Raw genomic sequence first — 23,038 nt, 5'->3', positions numbered from 1 at the left:
TTTTAAGAGAAAAAATACAACATTTGTGAATGAGGCCTAATCTCTACATTGAATTTCTTCCTGCTCGCTATCCCTCCTAACCTTGCAGTATTTTATCTATTCTTGACATTACAAATGTTTTACCATCAGTATTTGTTTTCTAATTCTATGAATTGTTTATAATTTCCATGTTATACGTCATACGTGTGGATACGGAACAGAACACATCCATGTTTTTAATCACACCAAAACAGCCTGTTAGCAACGTTAGCTTCTGCTGTCTTTACACTCTTACTCTCTCTCTCTCTTTCAGGGACATCATGAACCGCTCAGACTCTGACTCCGCCCTCCCTCACTCTCACAGCGAATCACGAGGCCTGTACAGCTCCAAGCCCCTCCTCCTTTCATCCAGGCTCCAGCCCCTGCAGGGTCAGGGCTCCGGGGCTGGTGGAGGAGGGCTGGAGAAGTGCTCCAGCCTCGGGGAGCTGAGGGGGAACCCGGGTGCCTTCCTCGCCTCCTCCTGCTCCACCCGCTCCCTATGCATCACGTCCGACGCCGTCGACGGCCCGCTCTCGAACAGGAGGAGCCCCATGGAGGAGGACGGAGGTGACGAGAGCGAGTCAACCGGCAGCCGGAGGAGAAACGCTTTTAATAAGATCTTTAAGAAGAAGCAGGGACGTCATTGAACCGGGAAGATCTTCTGATCTCCAACTTGCTTTTATGTGCTACCGACTCGTGATGCGATCTTTATATTCATCGTGATGAACGAACCAAACTGACGCTCACAGGAAATGTCCGTTTTTAACGCTTCACTCATTTGCTTTTTTTATTCAAGCAATGCTTTCTGATCTTTTCTCTTCGTTAAACTGAGATCAAATTCGATCTCACTGAAGCAAAACGTACAACACAGGACACAACGCCCAGCGGACATGGTGCCGAGTCCTACAACGACCAAACAAACCAACAAAGAAGAACAAGAGCAGCACTGAAAAGAATGTGAAAGTGAAACTTTGGACTCAGGACTTTTTCTTTTTAAGACAAACTCGGACAGAAGGTGATCTCCTAGCTGGATGTAGTTTTAGAGAAAATAATCACTTGTTGAATTCAGCATCTTTAAATTTGACAATTTCTTGCCAAAAAGTCTCTTGTTGTGATTCTTCTTTTCTTTCAGGGTAGAAAACTATCTCGGGGGAAGAAAACCTCCTTCTGGCCTCTATGAAACCAGCAACGTTTTTTAACACGATCCTTTGTGTTTAAAATGTCATCGATAGGACTAGCAGATGAGATTAAGCTTGGTTGCTAAGAGTCCCATGTTTTCATCGTTATTGTTTATATTATTTTTGTGTATTTAATTCCTAAGGCCTACACTTGAATAACAATTGAATGTTTTTTAAGTGTCCCAGTTTGACAGCAGCGCCTGGGAAAATGTGGTTTGAGTCAATGTGTGTTTGAGGACGAGTCGTCTAAGCCTGAAACGGTTCATCGAGGAACTCAAATAACTCGATAACTTGCACACCGTTTCGCACGGACGATTATTACTGTCGCACAACGCGCGGACGCTGTAGACAAGTGAAAACGTCGTGATTTGATGGCGCAGATTTCAAAATAGAGGAAGAGAGAGAAAATAGCAAGGGACGAAGAAGAGACAGGCCAGAGAAGAAGACAGAAAGCGTCCAAAGGCTGGGATGTCAGGACTCGTCGAATAGAAAAGAAGAGTATGGAAACCAGGTGAAGTTTGTTTCACGGCTGTTAACTCCGTGTCAAAGCCTGGATTTCTCCCAGATCATTTGGAGAGCTAATTTATGCAGATGTTTCATAGTTTGATCACCTGAAAATCACCAAAGATGACGATGCAGTTCGCAGCGCTAAGAACTGACCGTCTGTCCAGCGCGTCCGTTACCGTAGGCGAAGTTAGGGACCGTCTGAAGAGCTCAGTACGATCCATTTCAGTCATCAATTTTGTTTCTCACTATAAAAATCTCAAACCAGACAGAGACCACCTTGAAAAAATTCGCACCTGAGAGTTTGTAAAAAGAAAATTAAGTAATGTATTAAATAATTGATGAGACACAGTGCAAGGTTGTAATTTCAACAACGAGTCAGCTCATTTCTGAATATTCTGACATCAAACCACCTCATCTGTCCTGGACAGCCTCTCACAACTTTCACAGCTGTCAGTCGTTCTTTGTAAATGTTCAGATGTTGTATGTTGAAGTACATGGGATTTATTTATTCATTATCATCCTCAGTGGAATTTTACTGGCATCAGTAAATTCCTGGTACCGTGGCTAAGAGAAAACAGCAGCTCTGCACAGCGAGTCTGCTGTAAAACAGAACCAGCCGACCGCAACAGAACCACGGCTTCAACATCTGAACAGAAAACAAAACCAGCTAACTTTAGCATTTAACATAACGCGTGACTGAAGGCTAGCAAAGGTAAGGCTCAGCTCTTAGCTGTCAATGTAGAAACATGCGTTTGTTGTTCTCAGACTGGTTAGTCCGTGAGTTCGGGTTGGAACGTTGACAGTGACATGAGTTTATACAGCTGATCCTGGTACCGGGGGCGCCAAGTAGAAGGATTTCATATCCGATTACTCGATGAATCAGCGGAATAATCTGTAAAATATTCGATGACTAAAATAATTCAAAAACATATTTAATGTTTCTTCTGTGTAATAGAGCGTTTAAGCTACTTAGAGTAGCATCATGAGGGGATGAGATGTTTGGATTATAATTAAAAGTGATGCAGAAGGTAAATTATTAGAAAGTGTCCCACTTTACCAATATTCACCCTGTGTGTGTTTGTGTGTGTGAATATATACAATCTACCTTTCAAATGAGGTACTTCGGGCCACTTTACGACCAGTTTTGAATGTTTTTTTTTTATAATTAAATATGGTGTTGCTATTATCAATGAGGCTAGAAATGTTTTATATTTTATATGCACTGTATAGTACTTTGCTATTTCAATAAACTCACTCTGGGAAGTCTGATGATTTTTGATTTTCTTCATTTTACTCATATCAATGATGATAATGAGCTAACTGAGCAAATTGCCCAACATGCAACTCTTAGCAACTAAGTTGAATTTCATCCACAAGGCCGATGGATGACATTTCAATCATAAATAAGAAAAAAAGCGAATAAACTCGCAAAACCAGTCGCATGGATCTGAAAAATGGAGAGAGCTCTTCAGAAATGTGTTTCAAGAGGGCAAGTTGCCACCAGCCATGTTTATGCTAGTTATGAAAATATTCGGGAGGACGGCGACGGCGGAAACAGCTGATCGTGAGGGAAATGATCACTGTCAGAATTTATTCAGCAAATGTGTTTCCATTTAGTGCATTAACGGCAAAACCCACCACAAGCGAGCGTAAAAACTTGAAATTGAGGAATTTTGGCGTTTCCGTCAAACTTCTCTAATTCGATACTTCAAAACGCGCATTAAAGAATGTTGATGGAAACACGACATTTGGCCTCATGTGACAATGACAAGTATTTTCTACCGAGTCCTGTGATGTAGAGACAGAGCTCAGTTAAAACTTTATGGATACAGATTAATAACTCGCCGCTCTGAAACTCTCGCTCCAGTCCATGTTGCCAAGCTGGTCGGCAACACGTACGGCTGAACCCGAGCTGTTTACCGGCTTCTCGCTGACCTGCTCTGCTTCTGATTGGCTAGTAGTCCTTAACTAGGAACTGAGCATGTGCAGCTCCCAACAAAGATCATTTAGAGACAAGATGTATCACTCCATAGCTAAAACGAAGCACAGGGTGGAAAGAGGAGCTGCAGCAATGTGCAGTATGACAAAAATATAACCATGGAAACCTGCTCTGGTACAAACTCTAAATAAGATTATGAACCTGAAAATGAGCAGAATACCACCTCTTTAAACTAAAACAGCAGCTGTAGATAAAAGACATTTCGAGTGTTATAATAAAACACAGTCCTCCATGTTGTCTGACATGAACTAATATTGACAAAAATAATTAACCCTCCACATTAGTCAGAACTCAGTCTGACTGTTGACTCCGTCAATATTGACTGTAGGTGGTGCGTTCACTGACCTGTCAGCTGCCTGGGAAATGTGCGAGAGAGGGGCAGACGTTTAAACACCAGGTGGCAGCACAGAGCCGAGCAACAGTCAGGACTGATCTCTGGTCTGTTAGGGGTCAAATTCAGCTTTAAAAGTACTGATAATACCACCTTAAAGTCCACCTTAATCTGACCATGATCGGTTTGCCTCATCAGTGAATATAAAGCAACAACCTGAAAACATTGTGTTTTAATCCAAGAATTTAATCAGTGATTTAAATAAAGCACCTCAGACTGTCTGTGTGCAGACTGCAGGCCACAGTGACCCAAATCTGATTTCTCTGCTCTTATCAGATTCAGAACAAGTCACATTGAATCTGATCTGTTCCAGTTTGGATTTGGGCCACTTTCACATGTGGTCTAAATCAGATACCGGTTGGATCGTTTGAGTTGTAGGGCTTCTACGCACTGTAGAGCGCCAGAAACAGAATTGTGACCCAGAGAGGAAACCGAGAGAGGGTAATGACAAAAGAGAGGGTTAGCAAGTATGAGCTGAATGCTGTAGTTTAACACGACAGCGTGCTGCATGTGACGTCGTGTTATTCCTTTCAGTTCTGATATGGGCCACATTTAAACAAATAATGTGAACAGTCAAAAAAAATCAGATCAAGGCAATAAATTGTAATTAATGTAAACGCCAGACTGTGTGTCAGGTCCCAAGTCAACACCGAGAAGTCTTGAGTCGAGACCAACGAATCCCAAAGTCCCAAATCAAGACCAATCACAAGTATTTTAAACGTCTTCAACAAGTCTTTATGTGCAATTTAAAATACTCAAAAAGTGAAAGTTATTGATTCATGACTCTCAAACCTGACTTTCAAAATAAAATGACTGAAAATGACTCCTGAGCTGAAAGTTCTGCCGCCTGTTTTCAGCCGATTGAGAGAACCTGAGGGGTGAAGATGAAGGGCTGATTTATAGTTTTACTGTTCGGGGCTTGAGGAGGACGCTAAGTCATTCCATGTGAAGTAAAACTAAAGTCTGACTCTTCCACACCGACTTTTTGGTCAAATATCAAACCCGTCTCAAGTCTTTGTGTTTCTGCAGTCGCCCGAAACGTTTCCCTGCCTTTTATCTCCGTTATTGACAGAAGCTGTGACGTAGCGTAACATTATTCTGGTCGCGCTAATTTCACCTTATAAGGTTTCATAACACAGCGTTTCTTCCTGTGTGCCTCACTCCTCCTCCCCTCCCACCACATCCTGTGCTGCTTGACAATCCACCAACACTGATCAGCAGATTGGTCAGCAGATAAGCTGAGACACACCTGAAAGGAGAGAAGATGATTTCATCATTTTCTTTGACTGTTTCATCATTAAGAATCTTTAAAAACTGTTTGCCTCCTTCAAGAGAAAACAGGCGTCCTCCATTCAAAACGTTTTTGTGGCAGCGTGTTTCCCCAGTGCTCCTGCCTTGAATTTCACCAGAACTGTTAGTTTCAGACTGTCTCCTTATGCAACCAGCAGTTAGTTGGTCAACACGCAGAAGAAGTGAAGAAACACAAAAGGAGAAATGAGAGAAAAAAACATCTCCGCTCGAGTGACTCAACTTCCCTTTAGAGCGCAGGAGACATCCTGCAGCAACAACCGGCTGCAGGTTCCTCTTCATCCAAACAGAGCTGCTGATGAGACCACCTAAACGCCCACACACAGGGGTGGACAAAATATCAGAAACACCCGAGCTGTGTGACAAAAGCTGCTATCGACCGAGCCGGAAAACGTTCTATCAGAGATTCAACTCGAACTCTTTAAATCCAACCAGAACTGTCCTTTAATTTCAAATTTAAATGCACTTTTAGTGCATTTAAGTGCACTTCCCATCATAAATCACATTTTTAATAATCATTTTACAAACTATCCTGCTAATATTGCTGCAGATGAATCCATTAGAGTTCACTGAGTCGACTTTTTTAATTGAAAACACTTTGAGTCGTGCAACAGTAATGTTTTCCTTTCTATTTACATGTCATGCAGTAATGAACAATTTTAGAAAACCGTAAAAGGCTAGCGTGATGTTGACCACGATGAATCATCAGTCTGCAGCAAGACTCAAGTCAGATTTTCATAAACATAAAAGGGGAAAGAAATGACACACATCAAACATTTAAAACACAACAGTTTAGAAAACTATCAACAATCATGTCTGTAAATAAATCATATATCAGGTATGGCTCAACGTTGAACTGTTCTGCAGCTGGCCCCAGTGGGCCCCAAAGACAGTTTTTACCGTCCCTCCCTCCAAAAGTTGTAATTCATGAGTGTTACAACAAAACCAAAGACTTCCAAGTTTCATTATTCTAGATGATGGATATTCTGATAGATGGTGACCGTGGTGAACATTATGCTGGGGTCCATTTACCTTTGAAGTCGGACCTGGGATTGATGTCACACCCAAGTTGACGGCGTCAGAAAACCAAGATGGACGCCTCAGGAAAAACACTTTGGCGCTGCAAAACATACGGAGAGAACGTCAGAAACACGTGGAGGAGTCAGCTGTATGAAAGAATCGAGGTCAGCTGGTGTAGATATGCAGGGTTAGGGTCAGGACCGCCAAGTCCTGGAGGGGCTGTTTAATGATTCAACTGCAATTCTAAAGGTCAAAATATCAGTTCTCGCTTATTCCAGAACATCACAACTTTCATCGCAATCCTTTTAGAAAAGCCAAAAAAGGCCCTCAAGATCCTGGAGGGGATGACAAATAAAGACTTTCACGGCTGCTGATGCTCGGAGCAGCCATCTTTGACTTTGAGGTCGGGGTTGATGAGGTTCTTCCAACTTTCGGAGTCAAAGATCTGACTTCAGGGGGAGTTTCAGTTGAAATTTCTGACACTGAACTCGGAAATTCCCGACTTCCCATGTCAAATTGAACGCAGCATAGCACCTGCTAAACACCAGCACGCTAGCAGTGTCACTGTGAGCGTGTTAGCGTTTAGCTCAAAGCGGCCTCACAGAGCCGCCAGCACGGCTGCAAACAGTTTGTTTACTACTTTGTTTACTGCTCACTTCCTCGTGCAGCCGTACTAATGCAGCTCATTTCCTGTTGACACTTTTATTCTCACCCTCCTCACTCCGGCCGGTTTCTGAGCGGGTGTGAACATTAATTTAAACTAAAATCACATCTTTTTAGTCAAAATGAAGCTGCAGAACAAACAGCAGAGAGAGAGATGATCAGCATGTGACAGAACATGAGCCTCTCTCTCTCTCTCTCTCTCTCTGTCTCTCTCTCTCTCTCTCTCTAGTGACTCTGGTTCTATATTTAACCTGCAGGCCGACTGCCGCTCACACATACTCGACATAAACGAGTCCGCCGTGAGACGACGAGCAGGATGGAGGTAAAACTTTTAACTCTCGGCTGTGTGTTTACTTTGTTTTCTGTTGGATCAGCTTGAAGCCAAACACAAAGAGGAGAGAACAGTTTGGTGAAGCCGCTCATCACTTTTAAAAGACCTCCAAAAACGTTTCTGATTTCTTGAATTATTTGGGTTTTTGCCGTGACTTGGACTAGAATTGGCAGAGTGGTCGTCGTGGTGTTTGAGGGGTCGTCAGTCATTTTATTAGCGCCGCATTTTTACACTTGATCTTGTAAATTTTGCAGTTTAATGAGATGCAACACTTTAATTTTCTGCAGTGTGATTTAAATTTAAATATGTGGTTCGCAAACTTGTGTCTTCACTCACACATACCAGACAGTCGCCTTTCCCTCTTTTAAATTCCACGTGAACGCCATCGAAAGCCGGATGTCGGAGTTTTCCAACAGCCCCTCAACGCACCACATATTTGTGGATCAGAGGACATTTCTCACTGCGACAAACGTCTGAGACATGAAATGCAAATGATCCGACACATGCACGCATGCAAAAACACAACGGTGAACTAGTTTTGACTGTGAGACTAAAAAACGGTTTTTGAAACTTATTGTAACTGATTGAGCTGCGTGATGTTTATCTGGAGTTTACAGTAAAATGATCTGCAGAGCAACATGCTGTGCGTTCTCTGAGCTGGAGGTTACTGCAGGTCACAGCGCGCTCGTTAAAGTCCAGACAGAATCTACAGGTTCATGACGATGACGACTTATTGTGTTGGTAGTTTTTACCTTTTCTTTACATATTATTGAAATAGATACGAGAGCTTTCCTTTCACTGCAGCGTTCAGGTCAATTCTCGTTTTCTGAGAAGATTGACTTCATTTTTGTCTTTGTGTCCGGAGATAGCCTAGCTTAGCATAAACACTGGGAGCAACAACTCCCAAGTCAGTTTGGAAGCATGCCAACGTATTTGATAAATGAAGGGTGAACACGATTAATAAACAGCGGTTTCAGATCATTTCAGTGGTTCAGCTGTGGTGACCTTTGACCCACAAATCTGCACCAACGATTTGGTCCAAGAACTGACCGCTGGCAAGCTTCATTTTCCCTCTTCAATAACTTTGACTTGTACGAAGCGTGAGATGGAGAGGGAGAGACGCAGAGAGCATCTCCAGGAAACACTGTGAAAGAGTAACGTTACTTCGGCTGGCTAGCAAGTTAGCTGTTAGCTCGCCAGCCACCACGTCACCAAGACTCAGGAACCAAATGTTTTGCAAAGAGGCGCAGATTATTTTTGCTGTACCACTTCCCGATGCAATCAGGCACCTTTAGTGTTGTGTTGGATGTTATTTGGACGCCAGTGACGGAGGCTTTGCAGCCATTTTGATACTTGTTTTGTTCACGATGGGATTTCGGTTTGTTCCGAGCTCGAATCAACAGTCATGAGGGAAACAAGATGCAGCATATTTGTCGATCCAAAACGGCAGTCGTAGATTTTACTGTGAGACACGTCCACTGACGGACAGTCAGAGCGGCGGTGATTGTTTTCTACGTAGGCCCGTGCACGGACAGCGTCTCGTAGTGATGGTTGTAGTGATATTCCATTACAAATTCAATTAGGCCAGATTTTAATTTTTCAGCAGCCTATTTAAAACCGTTTTTAGCTTTTGTTTATGACACATTTTAAACTAACAGGAATGTTTCACTTCTGAAATATGCAACCTGACTTAATACGGCTCCAACCGTATGACGCTTCTCTGTGAATATTATTAACTACTGCACTCGGAGATGGTGGTAAAATAAACAAGTAGTAGCAGTCCAGGCAGGGTTAAACTGACGGGTTTTGTTTCAGGGTTGACAGAGACGTGTTTTCAGAGGAGCACTTCCCTTCTTGTGACTGTAGAAGTTTTTGAAAAGCTACTAAGCGTGGTCAGAAGTCACGTGTGAAAACTTTGATTTGTGTCGCTACATCCGTAAACATCCTCCCAGATCAATGCTGCACATGTGCAAAAAAGAGACGGCTCTCTCGTTGGCTTCTTCCACTCATGATATACGGTTTACAGTTTACTTATCTTGTCATTTATCAGATTTATGTATGCTGGGCCACTCAGACGCTGCTTCTGGGCCAGGATGTGGCCCGCGGGCCCCCAGTTGAACAGGCCGGAAGCACTTAAATGTCAGGCTAAATACGTATAAACACATCGAGAATGTTATTAAAATATCACACATTAGTCAGATTTTCATCCTACTGTAGAAAGAAAATTATTGCGTGAATGAAGACCAAGAGATGTGTGTGAGAGCTCTGGAAAGCTCAAAGGGGAAGTTTAAATTTTTGTTTTACTCTCACCCTGAGCAATGACACCCAGCAGGTCTCAGCATCATTATGCCAAAGCCTCACTAAAGAATATGACTGTTAATAATAAACCTAAAAGCTAAAAACTGATCCGAAGACATGCTGAAAGTTTGGAAACGGAAACTGTGATATTGTTTTATACTTTTATATCGAACAGGGTGAACAGCAGCTATTCTTAGTTTGAACAATGAACACACACACACACAGAAAGAGGAAGTGGTTTAACGGTTGTTTTCCTCATCACTTTCTGCCTTCAGTCGACTACACGCTGTGGGCAAAGACCAAGACTGAGTGTGTGTGTGTGGACAGATATTACTCATGTTGTGGGGACACGCCTCTGTTTACACAGTCACATTATGACGACTAAATCTTTAACCTAAAAAAAATTAGGTTAAAGATTTGGTTTAACGTTGGGGTAAGGTTGGGCAGACCGTTCTCATCGCAGGGTGTCCAATACAAACGCTTTCAGAAAAACTGACAAAGCGTAGTTATTTGTGTGAGACGCATCCAGGGTGCGTCTTTATGTGTCGCTCTGGGGTGTCTCACAAAGACTAGCTAGCAAACTAGCGCTTGCTGACAGCCTCCCAAAGCCCCCTACTAACCACCACCATTTAACCATAACCATTAGAAATATTAGTGCCTAAGCCAATGACAGTGAATTTATGCATCGGTTGACTCGCTGCTGGCACTTTAGCCTTTGTGTTGCTGCGACGTAGCAAACTGTGGCATTTCATACAGACTTACCTTTAGTGTCAAATAATTATGTTTTGTCACGCTGTCTGAAAGCATCGGTATAAACGCACCGAGATGAAAATGCGTTGGGGTAAAGTTAGGTTAGGATAACATTAGGGTAAGGTCAGAGTTAGGTTGGGGAAAGGTTAGGTTAGGGCAACGTTAGGTTGGGGTAAGGTTAGGGCAACGTTAGGTTGGGGTAAGGTTAGGGCAACGTTAGGTTGGGGAAAGGTTAGGGCAACGTTAGGTTGGGGAAAGGTTAGGGCAACGTTAGGTTGGGGAAAGGTTAGGGCAACGTTAGGTTGGGGTAAGGTTAGGTTGGGGAAAGGTTCGGTTAGGGCAAGGTTAGGTTGGGGAAAGGTTAGGGCAACGTTAGGTTGGGGAAAGGTTAGGGCAAGGTTAGGTTGGGGAAAGGTTAGGGCAACGTTAGGTTGGGGAAAGGTTAGGGCAACGTTAGGTTGGGGAAAGGTTAGGGCAACGTTAGGTTGGGGAAAGGTTAGGGCAACGTTAGGTTGGGGAAAGGTTAGGGCAACGTTAGGTTGGGGAAAGGTTAGGGCAACGTTAGGTTGGGGTAAGGTTAGGTTGGGGAAAGGTTAGGTTAGGGCAAGGTTAGGTTAGGGCAAGGTTAGGTTGGGGAAAGGTTAGGGCAACGTTAGGTTGGGGTAAGGTTAGGTTGGGGTAAGGTTAGGTTAAAAGAGAGGTGATCTACATCTCATGGTGCACAGGTAAAAATCTATAAAACTCCCCTATAGGGTTAAAGTAAGTCTCTGGGAAATGAATGTAAGTGAATGTAATTTCCTCTGAAGTGACAGACACACGAACGTGTGTGTGTGTGTGTGTGTGTTTACCAGGCGATGTGATTTCATTATCTGTTGAATGCCAGCTATGTGAGACCTTCAGCCTGAATGGATGTGGATCAACCCGCACGTCAACAGCTGTGTGTGTCTGGCCCTTTAATAGACTTGTACTCTCCCTCCTGTGTTTGGCCTGATACAACAGCTTTGGACTGACAGCAAACAAACAAAACTCTGCTTTACATCACATACAGATGTATTTGGTGGGAAGCCAGTGAGGGGCTGGGACTCTGTTGTACCCAGTAACCCAAATACACAGACAGCTGGGAGCCGTAGCATTAGCAGTAGAGATGCTCTCAGATAGCGAGCTAGGCTAACAACATCATGTTCTGCTGCTGCTACCTCTATCAGCAGGTACACCACAGGCTGCTGTGACACGATTTCCACCTACAGGGTAATGTCAACGTACAGCTAAATTAAAATGGAGGAAATGCTCAGCAATATACGACAGCTAATGTAGCAGGTTTTGCTAACTGGTATCATAATATTAGTTTGTCTAGTTAATTGTCCGAGCCCAGATAATCTGCGAAGCTTCAACAAGATCACTGAACAATATTTTAACAATGACTTTAGTAAAATGTTAATGTAATATTATAATGTTGGTTTAGCTTTAATATATTCATTGTATAATGTTAGTATATTCATATAATATTATACTATATATCACTAGTATATTATTAATCCCAGTTACAGCAGTTGTTTGTAGGTTTTGTCACTTCATTAAATTATTGTGCAAGATAAATTCTCCACGAGGTGGTTTGTCTCTGATTTGTTAATGCTAAGTGCTAACTAGTCAATAATATTCAACCATTCATGCATAATGAGTTCAACATTTTTAATGTCCCGCTCCATCCAGGCTGTGATTGGTCGGTTCAGACATCAACCAAAATTTGGACATGTTTCAACAAAACGCACCTGCCAGGTGTCCATGCCTGCCAACTTTTAAATTAAGTTTGGAGTCAGTCGGTGCATTTTATGAATAGGTCTTCTGTGACGTTACCCACCTGCAGCGGTCGCGGTCATCACTCTTTAATCCTCAGGAATTTTGTTTTAAAAGTTCAGCAGCCACCTTCAGAGTTTTAAAGTAGAAGAGTAGAGTTTTCATATTTTTTTGCACCAATTTCTGCCTTTTATGCTTTAATTTATGGTGGAAATGTCTTTATTTAGGAAAACGGAAACATATAAAAACAGAATATAATGCAGTAGAGGCCTGAAAAGGGCTTTGAAGCATTCTGTCTCTCCTCTTTTGGTTCTTTGTTAGGGCAAGCAACCTCTTTAAACATCAATTTACAGGAGTCAGATGATGACTGTGTTTTAGTAAATGTTTCAAACTTTCTCTCCCACATATCCGTGTTCTCTGACTAACGTCGTCATTTAAGTCTACCTGTCCTATACGCTGCTGTGCGTCACGTTATTTACCTGCTGATGTGGTAGTATGCAAATACAAATGTAAATGCTCTGTATTTGTGTAGCACCTTTCTAGTCTTTGAAACCACTTTTACACTACATCACATTCACACACTGATGGCGGAGAGGCAAAATTAACACTAGTGTTCACCCCTCAGATCGTAATGCGTTTAAAAGGTGCGGTCACCACAAACCAGCCGACGCTCCCGCAGCGAGCGTTACAGTAGCTGCAAACCGCCAGCAGGTCAGAAACACGTGTGGCATGTGGCCTCAGAGCTGCCTCCCTAATGAGCAGCTGCCTTCCTGACAACAACACTCACTTTTCCATCCTAACATGGTCACAACGCTGCCGCCACGCCGCCACAGACAGGAAGTACCCTGCAACACCCGGGGCGGGACAGGCAGCCGCAGCACATTTATTTCTTTTGAACCTCATCACTGCAGCTGCTCCAAAAGCTTCATCTATATTTAAAAAATAATCACTCGTCTTTTACTTGGTTGTGTGAAATAATTTTCATCCCATCGACTCCGTTTCATCCACGATGAGAGGAAGTGAAAAGTAATTGGCGATAATGAAATATTAGCAGCCGCAATGACTGTAATCTCTGGTGTAGTTGCACTGGGAGTACTGGTAGCAGTTTATTACACAGTTAGCTATATAGCTAATTTACATCTGTACTGTCTGGGCAGGAAGACAACAAACAATTTGGGACAAATCAATCAATTCAAACCTGTAAATCTAAAGACACAATTCATAATAATTGGTCAAGCTCAGTTAAAGTGTTGAAGTCAACCTGCAGAGAGTCACATCTGTCTTCTGTGTGATGCACAGGAGCTGCTGCTAAATATGAACACTGTGAAAAAAAGGGAAACTTTCATTTATTCTAGATTCATTAGAGAAGTAAGATTAAAACAAAAAAAGGCCTGAAATATTTCGCCTTATGTGTAATGAATCTAGAATATCTTAAAGTTTCACTTTTTGACTTAAATCACAGAAAACATTTAACTTTTCTGTGATATTCTATTTTTTTTAGAGGCACCTGTAGATCAGTCTGGACACTGGACACCTTTGATTAATGAAACCAGTCTTGTTGGTATTTACCTTCTATCCTTTTCCCGCCCTCAGGGGGAGGCTCCGCCCCGCCGCTCTGTGGCTGAACTTGCAGGAAGATTCAAGTGCTCGGCTCCACCACACGATGCTGCTGGGAACGATACGGTGAGTTTAATGTCTGGACATCAGACGGCACATCCAGAGTACAGATATCAGCTGCTTACTGATTTTATCACACATGAGAATAACACCACCTGACATAGGCTTTCATAAATCAAGTGCCAAGGAGTCAAAAATTAAATAAAAGTATAAGAGAGTAAAAATCAAATGGCAGGCAGAGGAGCAGGTCTCTGCAACGTGGGCGGGCACTGGTGGCTGAGCATCATCATCCGCAGAGGAAATCACATGGGTACCTTTTGTCTGTGGTCACATCGGTCCGTTCACCTCCACCAAACACCTCGGGACCGAGAGACACGAGTCCGTCTTTGTACAAAACCGTCCACAGACATCTGCTCGTTCGCTCCACCGTCTAACATTTTTCAGTCATTGAATTGTGGTCGGCGGTTTCGCTTCCTTCCAGTTTACAGTTCATCATTTGGTTTTAATAAGAGAATCTAGGGCTGGGCAATAAAACAATAATGATAATTATCACAATATAATAAATGTTCAATATATCTTCAGTAAGTATTTGGTTTAATTAATTTGAATCACGAACAAATTAGCGCTTAATTTTTCTATTAAAATATTTGTTTCGTTGAGGAAAAGGGACTGAAAAAGATTTAGTGATCATATTTGTTGAAAAAGATTTCGGCACAATAGTTTTGAATGTTCTACTTCAGATTTGTGATCCACTGTTTGGCATCAAGTGTTTGTCACATTCTGAGTGTAAAGAAACGTTTCACCTCATAATTAACCATCTGGTTACTTCAATTTTCACTCAGGAGCAAAAATCTGCAGTATTTTCAATCATAACATTTAATTTCAGCTCCCAGTTTTTCCTTAATATAGTACAGTGTTTCCCACAGGATTTTGTGAGACTGTGGTGGGTGGACATCGATCCTCCCCACCAGAAGAAAGATTTGTACATTTTAAAGTTAAGTGCATTCATTTGGTGCACTTTGAAAGCAAAATAAAGAGGCCAGATCTTTGAAGAACTTTGCTCTCTTTGCAATTTTGTGTTCTAGTGAACAATTTGATCCTAAACACACTGCGTAGATATAAATGCAGAAGAGTCAAATGATTTATTTTAATGTTTTTCCAGAAACCCTAAAATACAACAAATAAGTAATTCCCCAAACATTTCATTTTACTTTTAATGGACACACGTAGGCCTACGCTGTTTTTTTCTACTTCCTGTTAACTAAATCCAATAAATCTTGTTTCCATACATGTTTTGTCAACACCTTATTTTGAAAACCGGACTTCGTCACATGTGTATCCGCGCGCTGCAGTCACCCAATCCGACGCAGTGGGATAAATTATATTGTATATTGTGCTCATATTGCGCAAAGTTAAGATCCTTTTAACTGCATTTACCATAAAGGCTCTAAAACGCGTGCACTCTAAATTTAGCGGCTAACTCGATCGCCTTCTCGCAGACGAGTGATAGAAACGCTGTTCAAACTCTTAGCGTCGCCGTTATTGTGGCTGTCTCGAGTCGGATGTGTGAGCGCAGCGAGGGAAACAAAATAATGTTAATATGTTTTTATTTCATTTTGAAACTATGGCGGAACACAAAAGACTGTGGCGAGCCGCCAATTAATGGGAAACACTGCTAGTTTGTGTTTTGTGGCACAGCAGTTGTCAACCTTTTCTATATATTACATATGTGTTTTTTTGTTGGTAAGTGTTTTTCTGCTATTAAAGTATTTTCTATTTGGTTCAGGTTTTGCTGACCATCTCTCTTTCTTTATGACTTGTGATATATTGTCTAATCTGAAGACAAACTAACTATACAAATCGTTTGATGGGAGGTTAAATGAACATTACAAAGTCCAGCCGGATGTTGCTCAGTGAGGAATACAGCTTATCCGTTTTACACTGGTATCAGATTGGTTCTGGTATCGGGACTGAAAAAGTGGGATAGGTGCATCCCTAGTTATGACTTGTCAAATCTGTCTGTAAACGCTGAGGTGTCTGAGCGTCCCTGAATGCACCGACATGGAAAGAAAAGTAACACAGGAATAAAGCATCAGAAACACAGAAATGGTCCTTTAAATCGCACTCGTGCTGAATCAGATGATTGGGGTTTTTTTGCGTGTTTGTGTTTCGTTAAATGTTCTTCCTCACATTTTCCTTGTAATACTGTAAAAAAAAAAAAAAACATGTCTCGGTCACATGTGAGTGTTCAACCGCACTGTGTGAAGAAGAAGAGAAACAGGAAATGAGGCATCATCAATCAGGAGAAGCGGGCTGTAACACTACTGACTGTTCACAACAATCTATTTCAGAATTAAATTTCTCTTTCTGGGAGAGAATTTTCTGGTACGTTTTGTCCCATAATGTATCTGAAAAAAACTGTAAACTCTATTAAATTCATCGGGAAGAAGCTTTAACTTCTTTCCTGACTGGTTTATGCAGCTTGGAGCCCAAAGCGTGTCAGGAACTAAAACTACAGTCACCACTTTGTTTCATCTGACAATTATTAGACACAAAACGCAGATATTTAGTCACCAGTGAAAGCACGGACACAGTAAACAGCAGTGCTCAAACTGAGATAAGGTGTGTCAGCGCTCTGAAGCTGCAGCGGCGTGACGTGCGGCTCTTATCTTTGATAATGTGTGAAATCTATTTCTGTAGAAGATGCGTGCACATTAATGAGGAACATAAACATGTGTGAGCTTCAGTAAATCTAATATCTCATTAATTAGGCCGTGACACAGACTGACACTGAGGACCAATATGTCTGTGGAGTAGAGCTGGAACAAGAAGTCGAATAATCGCTTAGTTCTCAACTATTAAGATAATCTGTAACTATTTTGATTGAAAAAAAAAGTCCAAATTGTCTGATTCCAGCTTCTCAACTCTCAATATTTACTGGTTTCTTTCCTCCTCTGTGACAGTAAACTCAATGTATTTGTGTTTGTGGACAAAACAAGAATTTTGAGGACGTCATCTTGGTGTTTGTGTACGGAAGCCCTAAGAGGCCAAACATTCATACATTTTATATACTCAGTTTTCCCGTGATAACGAGTTAATACTGAGTTAATAACTTGTTTTTTCAAGATCTCGAGTTACTTTTGTCGGTATCTCAAAATAACAAATGCTGTTTTCCCGAGATAATGACAAAATTAATTCGTACCCGGTTAGCTCATTCGGTAAAGCGCAGGACTTTTAATCTCAGGGTTGTGTGTTTGATCCCCACTCCGTGTAAATAATCTCTCTGTCTCTCTTCATCAAATAAACTATGAAGAGACTGTTTCACACAATAAAGCGTGCGCTGGAGTGTGTGCGTCCCAGGGATTGATCCACACCCATCAACCGATGGACGCTTATTTTCTTGCCGCCTGTTGTCGACCACTGGTCTAGCTTGATTACAGGAAACATCATTCAGTGTAGCAATGTCAGATGAGCAGGAGAATATTGATCATATACGTCTTTTCTCTTAGGCTGAAACTCTTGCTGTTACAGAAAACATAGACAAAAACATAGAAAGCAGACGGTTAGCAAGGCTACAGCTTTATCGGCGACCAGTCACATTTGATTCATTATTGTTTTCTCGTTATCTCAAGAAAATTATCCCCTTATCTCGGGAAAACAACACTTGTTATTTCAAGATAACAACAACAGTAACTCAAGATCTCGAGAAAACAGGTTAAATTAACTCGTTATCACGGGAAAACAGAGTCAATAAAATGTATGAATGTATGGCCTCTTAGAGCTTCCATATTTAACACTAATCTACATTCTTCACCATTTTCTGGACCTAACAGCTAATCGATTAATCGGGAAACTAATCGGCAGAATAACTGATAATCCTACTGCCCTAATGTGTCTCTTTGGCGTCATGACTCCTTTTCAACAAGGTTGATTTTGGTGCTTTTTATATGTTGTGGTTTTTTTAAGTACTCTGGTACTTTGCATCAAATTCAAGCCGTGTACCAGAAACCGAATCAAAGCGTGACATCTCTGAGCCTCCTGACCGCGTGAAGCTTTAAGTACGAACATGTACGTGTTTAAACAGGATCACAGATTTAAATAAATAATAAATATTCTAATACAGAAATGATAAACAGCTGCTTTTTATAACTCCACATGTCCCACAGCCATGGACGGATCATGAGACAGCTGGACACAGAGGATCTGTTGACCGTCTCTGTAACAGGTGTCGACTGATCCGTCCGGAGACCTCGACCGTTTCATTTCTGGTTCTGTTGTTTAAATTAAAAACATCTGAGCTGACCACCTCTCTGCAAAGCTAAATTCATCATCATCATCTTAAAGGGAAAAGTCACATTTTGAGACTCCCAGTATTCAAGCAACCAGGAAAAGTTTCTGTTTATGTCGAACATAATACTCCATTTTAAAAAGATGTATAAAGAAATTATTCTCAACAGGTAAAGAAGGGTTCTAAAAACCACCAGGAGTTCTCATTGACTGATTTGTAAATCAGAAGGTAGTTATGTGTAAATATATAGACTTGTTTGTGTGAATGTCTGTTACAATTTTTTTTTTTACAATTATTTACCTTAAATTTGAAGTTTCACTGTAAAAAAAACAGAAAGTTGTCTTAATTTTACGCTCTGAAAAGATTTTTTTGTCTTTTTACAAATAATTCAGTATAATTTAACATTGAAGGTAATTAAGCAGTGGAATAATCCTGTTAAAAAAACATTTCTCATTATATGAATTTAAAGATTATAACCTTTATTTAACGGGTTAATATTTTTAATTAAAGTATTTTTGGCATTTTAATGTTTAATTAACATGTGATGTTGAAAAAAAATGAAAATATCTGTAGAATAACAGATTGAATTTCTGTTAAAAAAAACAACCTTTTTAACAGTGTAATCTTCTTGTTTAGATTTACTATTTTGTAGATTTATAAATTCTGTTTATTTATTATTAGTAGATGTATTTAGTAAATAAAGGGGTAGGAGCACATAAAGTTTTACTTCTTCTTACTTCCTTTCGCACATGTAAATAGAGGTGTTAAAGTCCAGGAAATTGTGCACTCCATGTTTTGTTGTCTCTATTTTTTTTACCAATGTTTGTAGTTTTTCTTTGTTTTTACATGACAGCAATTAATCAATCATGTCATTTAAGGTCTTTCAGTCTAAAAGCTGTTGGTTTCAGTCTTATCTGAAATCATTTTAAATCACTTTAAATGCTCATCGTTGTTCACAACATTTCAGTCAGCTTCATCTTTTAGTCGATTCAAACTAAAAAGATAGAGGCTGACTAAACGTGACTTAAACGTGACACGCGGACTGTTGACGACTAAACTAACACATCTTAGCAGCTGATACTCTGCTTCTGAAACATTATGGTGCAATAACACTGTGATCGTTGTTTGTTCACCAGGAGAAGCCGGTCAGGCGACGCCCTCCTCGCTCCTTACAGCTCCCCAAAACACACGGAGACGACCAGGAGGTGAGAGACACGCTCACCACGCACAGGAGGCAACCAATCAGAGCTCAGCATGGCACACTTACCTAACAGTACACACTCACGCTAACTGGGTCTTATCATGTGGTGAGTTCAGGGAACGCCAGCTAAAGACAGAGTCATCAGTTTGTTACATGACACAAATGTAAGAATACTGTCAACTATGGCGGAGTCTTAACACATTTTTACAAATTTAACCCCTGTCTTTAAAGCTCTGCTCCTGTCTGGGCCCCATTACAAACGTTTTAAACCGCCTCGGCTCCTGATTGTTTACAAGTGGGTGACAACAAAAGTAGAGCTTCTTCATTTTGTAACTTGGTCTGCTTCAATGACCATTACAAGAGTTGGACAACAGAACTCTGAGAGCGTCCTTTACTGCAGCAAGGAGGTTTGGCATCTGGATAAAAAATGTTTTAAGCCATTAGATGACGGGCTAGAACATAATCAAAGGATAATTGAAGACGAGCTGGTTAAATCAGGATTCTCAATCTTGTGGTTGTGTGTTTGATCTCCACATCAGGCAAATATTTTCTCTCCTATTCAACTTGTTAACTATGAAGACACTGTTTCACATGCTCTCAATAAAGCATGTGATGCAGTGTGTGTTTTCAAAGTAAAAGCTCTTAACTCAACTCAAATTAAAACTCTCGTGCTTTTATTTTGTAGACAAAATCAAAAAAGAGGAAATGATCATGTCAGTAAATGTTGCTGGCTTGACTGAGATCTATTTCAGAACAAGCCGCAATTAAAGTAATCTGCCCAGGAGCCAGATATAATTGCTGGCAGCCCAGTTTTGGCCTGCGGGCTGCCTGTTGCCGACCCCTCACTCACTATGCCAGGTTAAATGTATCCCAGCTCTACAGGTGATGTGCAGAGAGTTCTTGTAGGTGCTAAACTCAACCCAGGAATATGAAATATTAACAAGTTACTCTACAAAACAAAGAGGATTTAATCTTCAAAAGTAAATCCAATCTCATCAGACCACGTTAATAATAATCTGAGCCTCACCTGACGACGGCGAACAGGTGTGTTGTTTCCTCTGAGCTCTGTTTGAAAGTGTGTGTGTGTCTCAGCAGCCTCCAGGTGTCACCTCTCCTCTACCTACCAAAGCCAAGAGGAACTCTGCTCTGATTGAGAAGCTCCAGGTGAGTCCAGGTGGTTTCTGTTGGACTCTGCTGCTCTCTGCTGGTCTGGACGGAGAGCTGCACTCTGACATCTCTCTCTCTATCTGTAGGCCAACCTCGCTCTCTCCCCCTCGGCCATGTTGCCCTCTCCAAAGAGCCCCGGCTTCAGGCTGCTGCCCCCCGCCTTCCCCCCGGCCTCCGCCCCGGTTACCACCTCTTCCACGACGACCCCCACCAGCCCCGTTATCGTCTCTCCGTTAACTGAAGAGGAAGGCCCCGCCACCTTTGAAGCCCCTCCCACTGTGGCGGAGGGGTCCATCCTGATGAACATCAACAAGGTCAGTGAGAGAGCTAAAGGGCTGTCCTCATGATCAAACCCAGTGTTCTCGTTGGTCCACTTCATGACACAACTTTACAAGAACAGGAAAAAGATGAAGTCATCCAATCCAGGATGTAAACTTTAAAAAAGTAATAATATTACTTTACTTAATCCTGTAGATTAAAAGTAACTAGTTAAGTTACTGGACAACCTGTTCAGCAGCTGATATAAGAAGTTAATCCACTTTATAACAATAATGAACCTGAGGAGTCAACAAGCCGCCGAATTGAAAACACTGCAGCGTCTCAGACCAGAGGATGCTGAACAGGATAGACTCTTGATATACAGGATTTAACTAAATAAAATGAATGTTTTCTGCACATGAATTTATCAGAGCAGTATTCAGTGTTTTTACAGAACATCAAATGTTGCTTAATGCCGCTCTCATCCGGCGAGTGCATCATCACAGGCATTAGCTCCTCCCGGTCAGAGGAAGAGTTTCTTTCTACAAGTTTCATGTTACATCAGATTTAGAATCTGGGAACACAACATTACTTTGATTAATATCTGTAATATTATTACTGTTTTGGAAATAATAATCCGCTAGTTTCAGGGGAAAGTAATAATATTACTGTTACTGCTCAACACTGATTATAACACATCATTCATAGCAGTGTTTTGAGCTAAATGCTAACACCTTGATACTAGCATGCTAACGATTAGCAGGTGTAACATTTACCATGTTCCTAACATTAGCATAAAGAATAAGGGCTGAACAATTGGCCTGCCTCTGTGCGAAGCAGCTCTGACGCTGATTAACATGTTAAATCTCAGCCTTTTTCCATCTATACAAACTGCAGTGTAGAAACGAGGACGTCATGTGCCTGTTTTCAGTCCTTATGCTAAGCTAAGCTAAGCTAAGCAGCTGCTGGTTTTAGCTTCATATTTACCATAAAGACATGATATCGTGGTATCAATGTGAACATTTAACTCTCAGGAACAAAGAGAAGAAAAGGATTTCCCAAATATCAAACTATTCCTTAAACCATGACAGGGTGAGGTTGGGATACCTGATGCAGGTGTGACACGCCACCTTCGGAGGCCTGCTATTGGCTGATTGACGGGGGTCTTTGTGGGTAGACATTTTTGTTGTCCTTATGACTGATCAAAATTATTTTCTGATGAACATGATTATTGTCCAGCTTAATGAGTTAATTTGAAATGTCTGAATGCAATGACCTCACCTGTCTGTCTCTGCCCCCATTGGTCCTTCTCCAGAGCCGAGCCCGCCACTCCATCCGGCGTCGCCCTCCGTCCCGCCGCCACAGGACATCCAGCAGTGGAGATGAGGTCAGCGTCGCCAACGAGGGCGGGGAAGTCTCTGTTAGCTCCCCGAGCGAACTAGAAGACAAAACAATAGGAGAAGAAGGGAAAGGAGGAGGAGGAGGAGAGGTTTTCACACAGGAAGTTAAAAGAGACGAGGTTAAGGACGAAGAGAAAGACTCTTCAACGTGTCCCGAGAAAAACAAATCCCAAGAAGAAGATCAGTCAAAGACCAACCCCGGAGATGAAGACGAGGAGAAGAAGGTGGGAGAGAACGGATCCATGGAAGAAGAGAAGGGAGACGGTTCTTCATCGGGAAAGAAGGAGGAAGCTCAAGAGAAAATCTCTGGAGACAAACAGGAAGAAGATTCAGCTGCAGTAGCGATCAACACAGATCGCAAAGAAGAAGAAACAGTCCAGGTGAGAACCAGACCTCTTATTTTTCAATATTTTATATTTGATGATGTTTCAGTAAGAAGCCTTCCTGTTGTCTGATCTGCTATCGATACAAACTCAGTATATCCTCCATGTTTACATGTTTGTGTCACTATAATGTCTGTTTCCACAACATAACGCAGAAGTGGACTGTTGGTGGCTTGTTAGCAGCTTGCTATCGGACTGTTGGTGGCTTGTTAGCAGCTTGCTATCGGACTGTTGGTGGCTTGTTAGCAGCTTGCTAATGGACTGTTGGTGGCTTGTCAGCAGCTTGCTAATGGACTGTTGGTAGCTTGTTAGCAGCTTGCTAATGGACTGTTGGTAGCTTGTTAGCAGCTTGCTAATGGACTGTTGGTGGCTTGTTAGCAGCTTGTTAATGGACTGTTGGTGGCTTGTTAGCAGCTTGTTAATGGACTGTTGGTGGATTGTTAGCAGCTTGCTAGTGGCTTGTTAGC

General features: G+C 41.6%; 2 protein-coding genes and 1 long non-coding RNA gene across 7 annotated transcripts in view; 2 read left to right on the top strand and 1 right to left on the bottom strand.

Moving 5' to 3' along the window:
- LOC123963384 (stromal interaction molecule 1-like) overlaps positions 1-2,972 on the top strand; it is a 42,552-nt gene extending 39,580 nt beyond the window's left edge. For all 3 annotated transcript variants that reach the window (XM_046040207.1, XM_046040205.1, XM_046040206.1), the window contains one exon: positions 293-2,972. In XM_046040207.1, coding sequence (XP_045896163.1) covers positions 293-665 — 373 coding nt within the window. In that variant the 3' untranslated portion in view covers positions 666-2,972. The remainder of the gene's footprint in view (positions 1-292) is intronic.
- LOC123963386 overlaps positions 1-23,038 on the bottom strand; it is a 31,526-nt gene that overhangs the window by 7,348 nt on the left and 1,140 nt on the right. The window contains exons 2-5 of one of the 2 annotated variants that reach the window (XR_006823163.1): positions 22,070-22,226; positions 13,827-13,923; positions 6,434-6,521; positions 5,211-5,709 (exon numbers count right to left, since the gene is read on the bottom strand). This is a non-coding gene — a long non-coding RNA (uncharacterized LOC123963386). Of the gene's footprint in view, positions 1-5,210; positions 5,710-6,433; positions 6,522-13,826; positions 13,924-20,390; positions 20,670-22,069; positions 22,227-23,038 lie in introns of those variants that run through there. The other variant, XR_006823162.1, reaches the window with a different exon arrangement.
- The window catches only part of dub (duboraya), a 17,553-nt gene continuing 1,710 nt past the window's right edge, over positions 7,196-23,038 (top strand). The window contains exons 1-6 of one of the 2 annotated variants that reach the window (XM_046040209.1): positions 7,196-7,406; positions 13,851-13,940; positions 19,299-19,367; positions 20,456-20,527; positions 20,617-20,844; positions 22,104-22,568. In XM_046040209.1, coding sequence (XP_045896165.1) covers positions 7,401-7,406; positions 13,851-13,940; positions 19,299-19,367; positions 20,456-20,527; positions 20,617-20,844; positions 22,104-22,568 — 930 coding nt within the window. In that variant the 5' untranslated portion in view covers positions 7,196-7,400. The remainder of the gene's footprint in view (positions 7,407-13,850; positions 13,941-19,298; positions 19,368-20,455; positions 20,528-20,616; positions 20,845-22,103; positions 22,569-23,038) is intronic. The other variant, XM_046040210.1, reaches the window with a different exon arrangement.

The sequence above is a fragment of the Micropterus dolomieu genome, linkage group LG23 (genome assembly GCF_021292245.1).
Source record: "Micropterus dolomieu isolate WLL.071019.BEF.003 ecotype Adirondacks linkage group LG23, ASM2129224v1, whole genome shotgun sequence".
NCBI classification, from domain to species: Eukaryota; Metazoa; Chordata; class Actinopteri; order Centrarchiformes; family Centrarchidae; genus Micropterus; species Micropterus dolomieu.
This window is presented reverse-complemented; position numbering and strand designations above follow the sequence as displayed.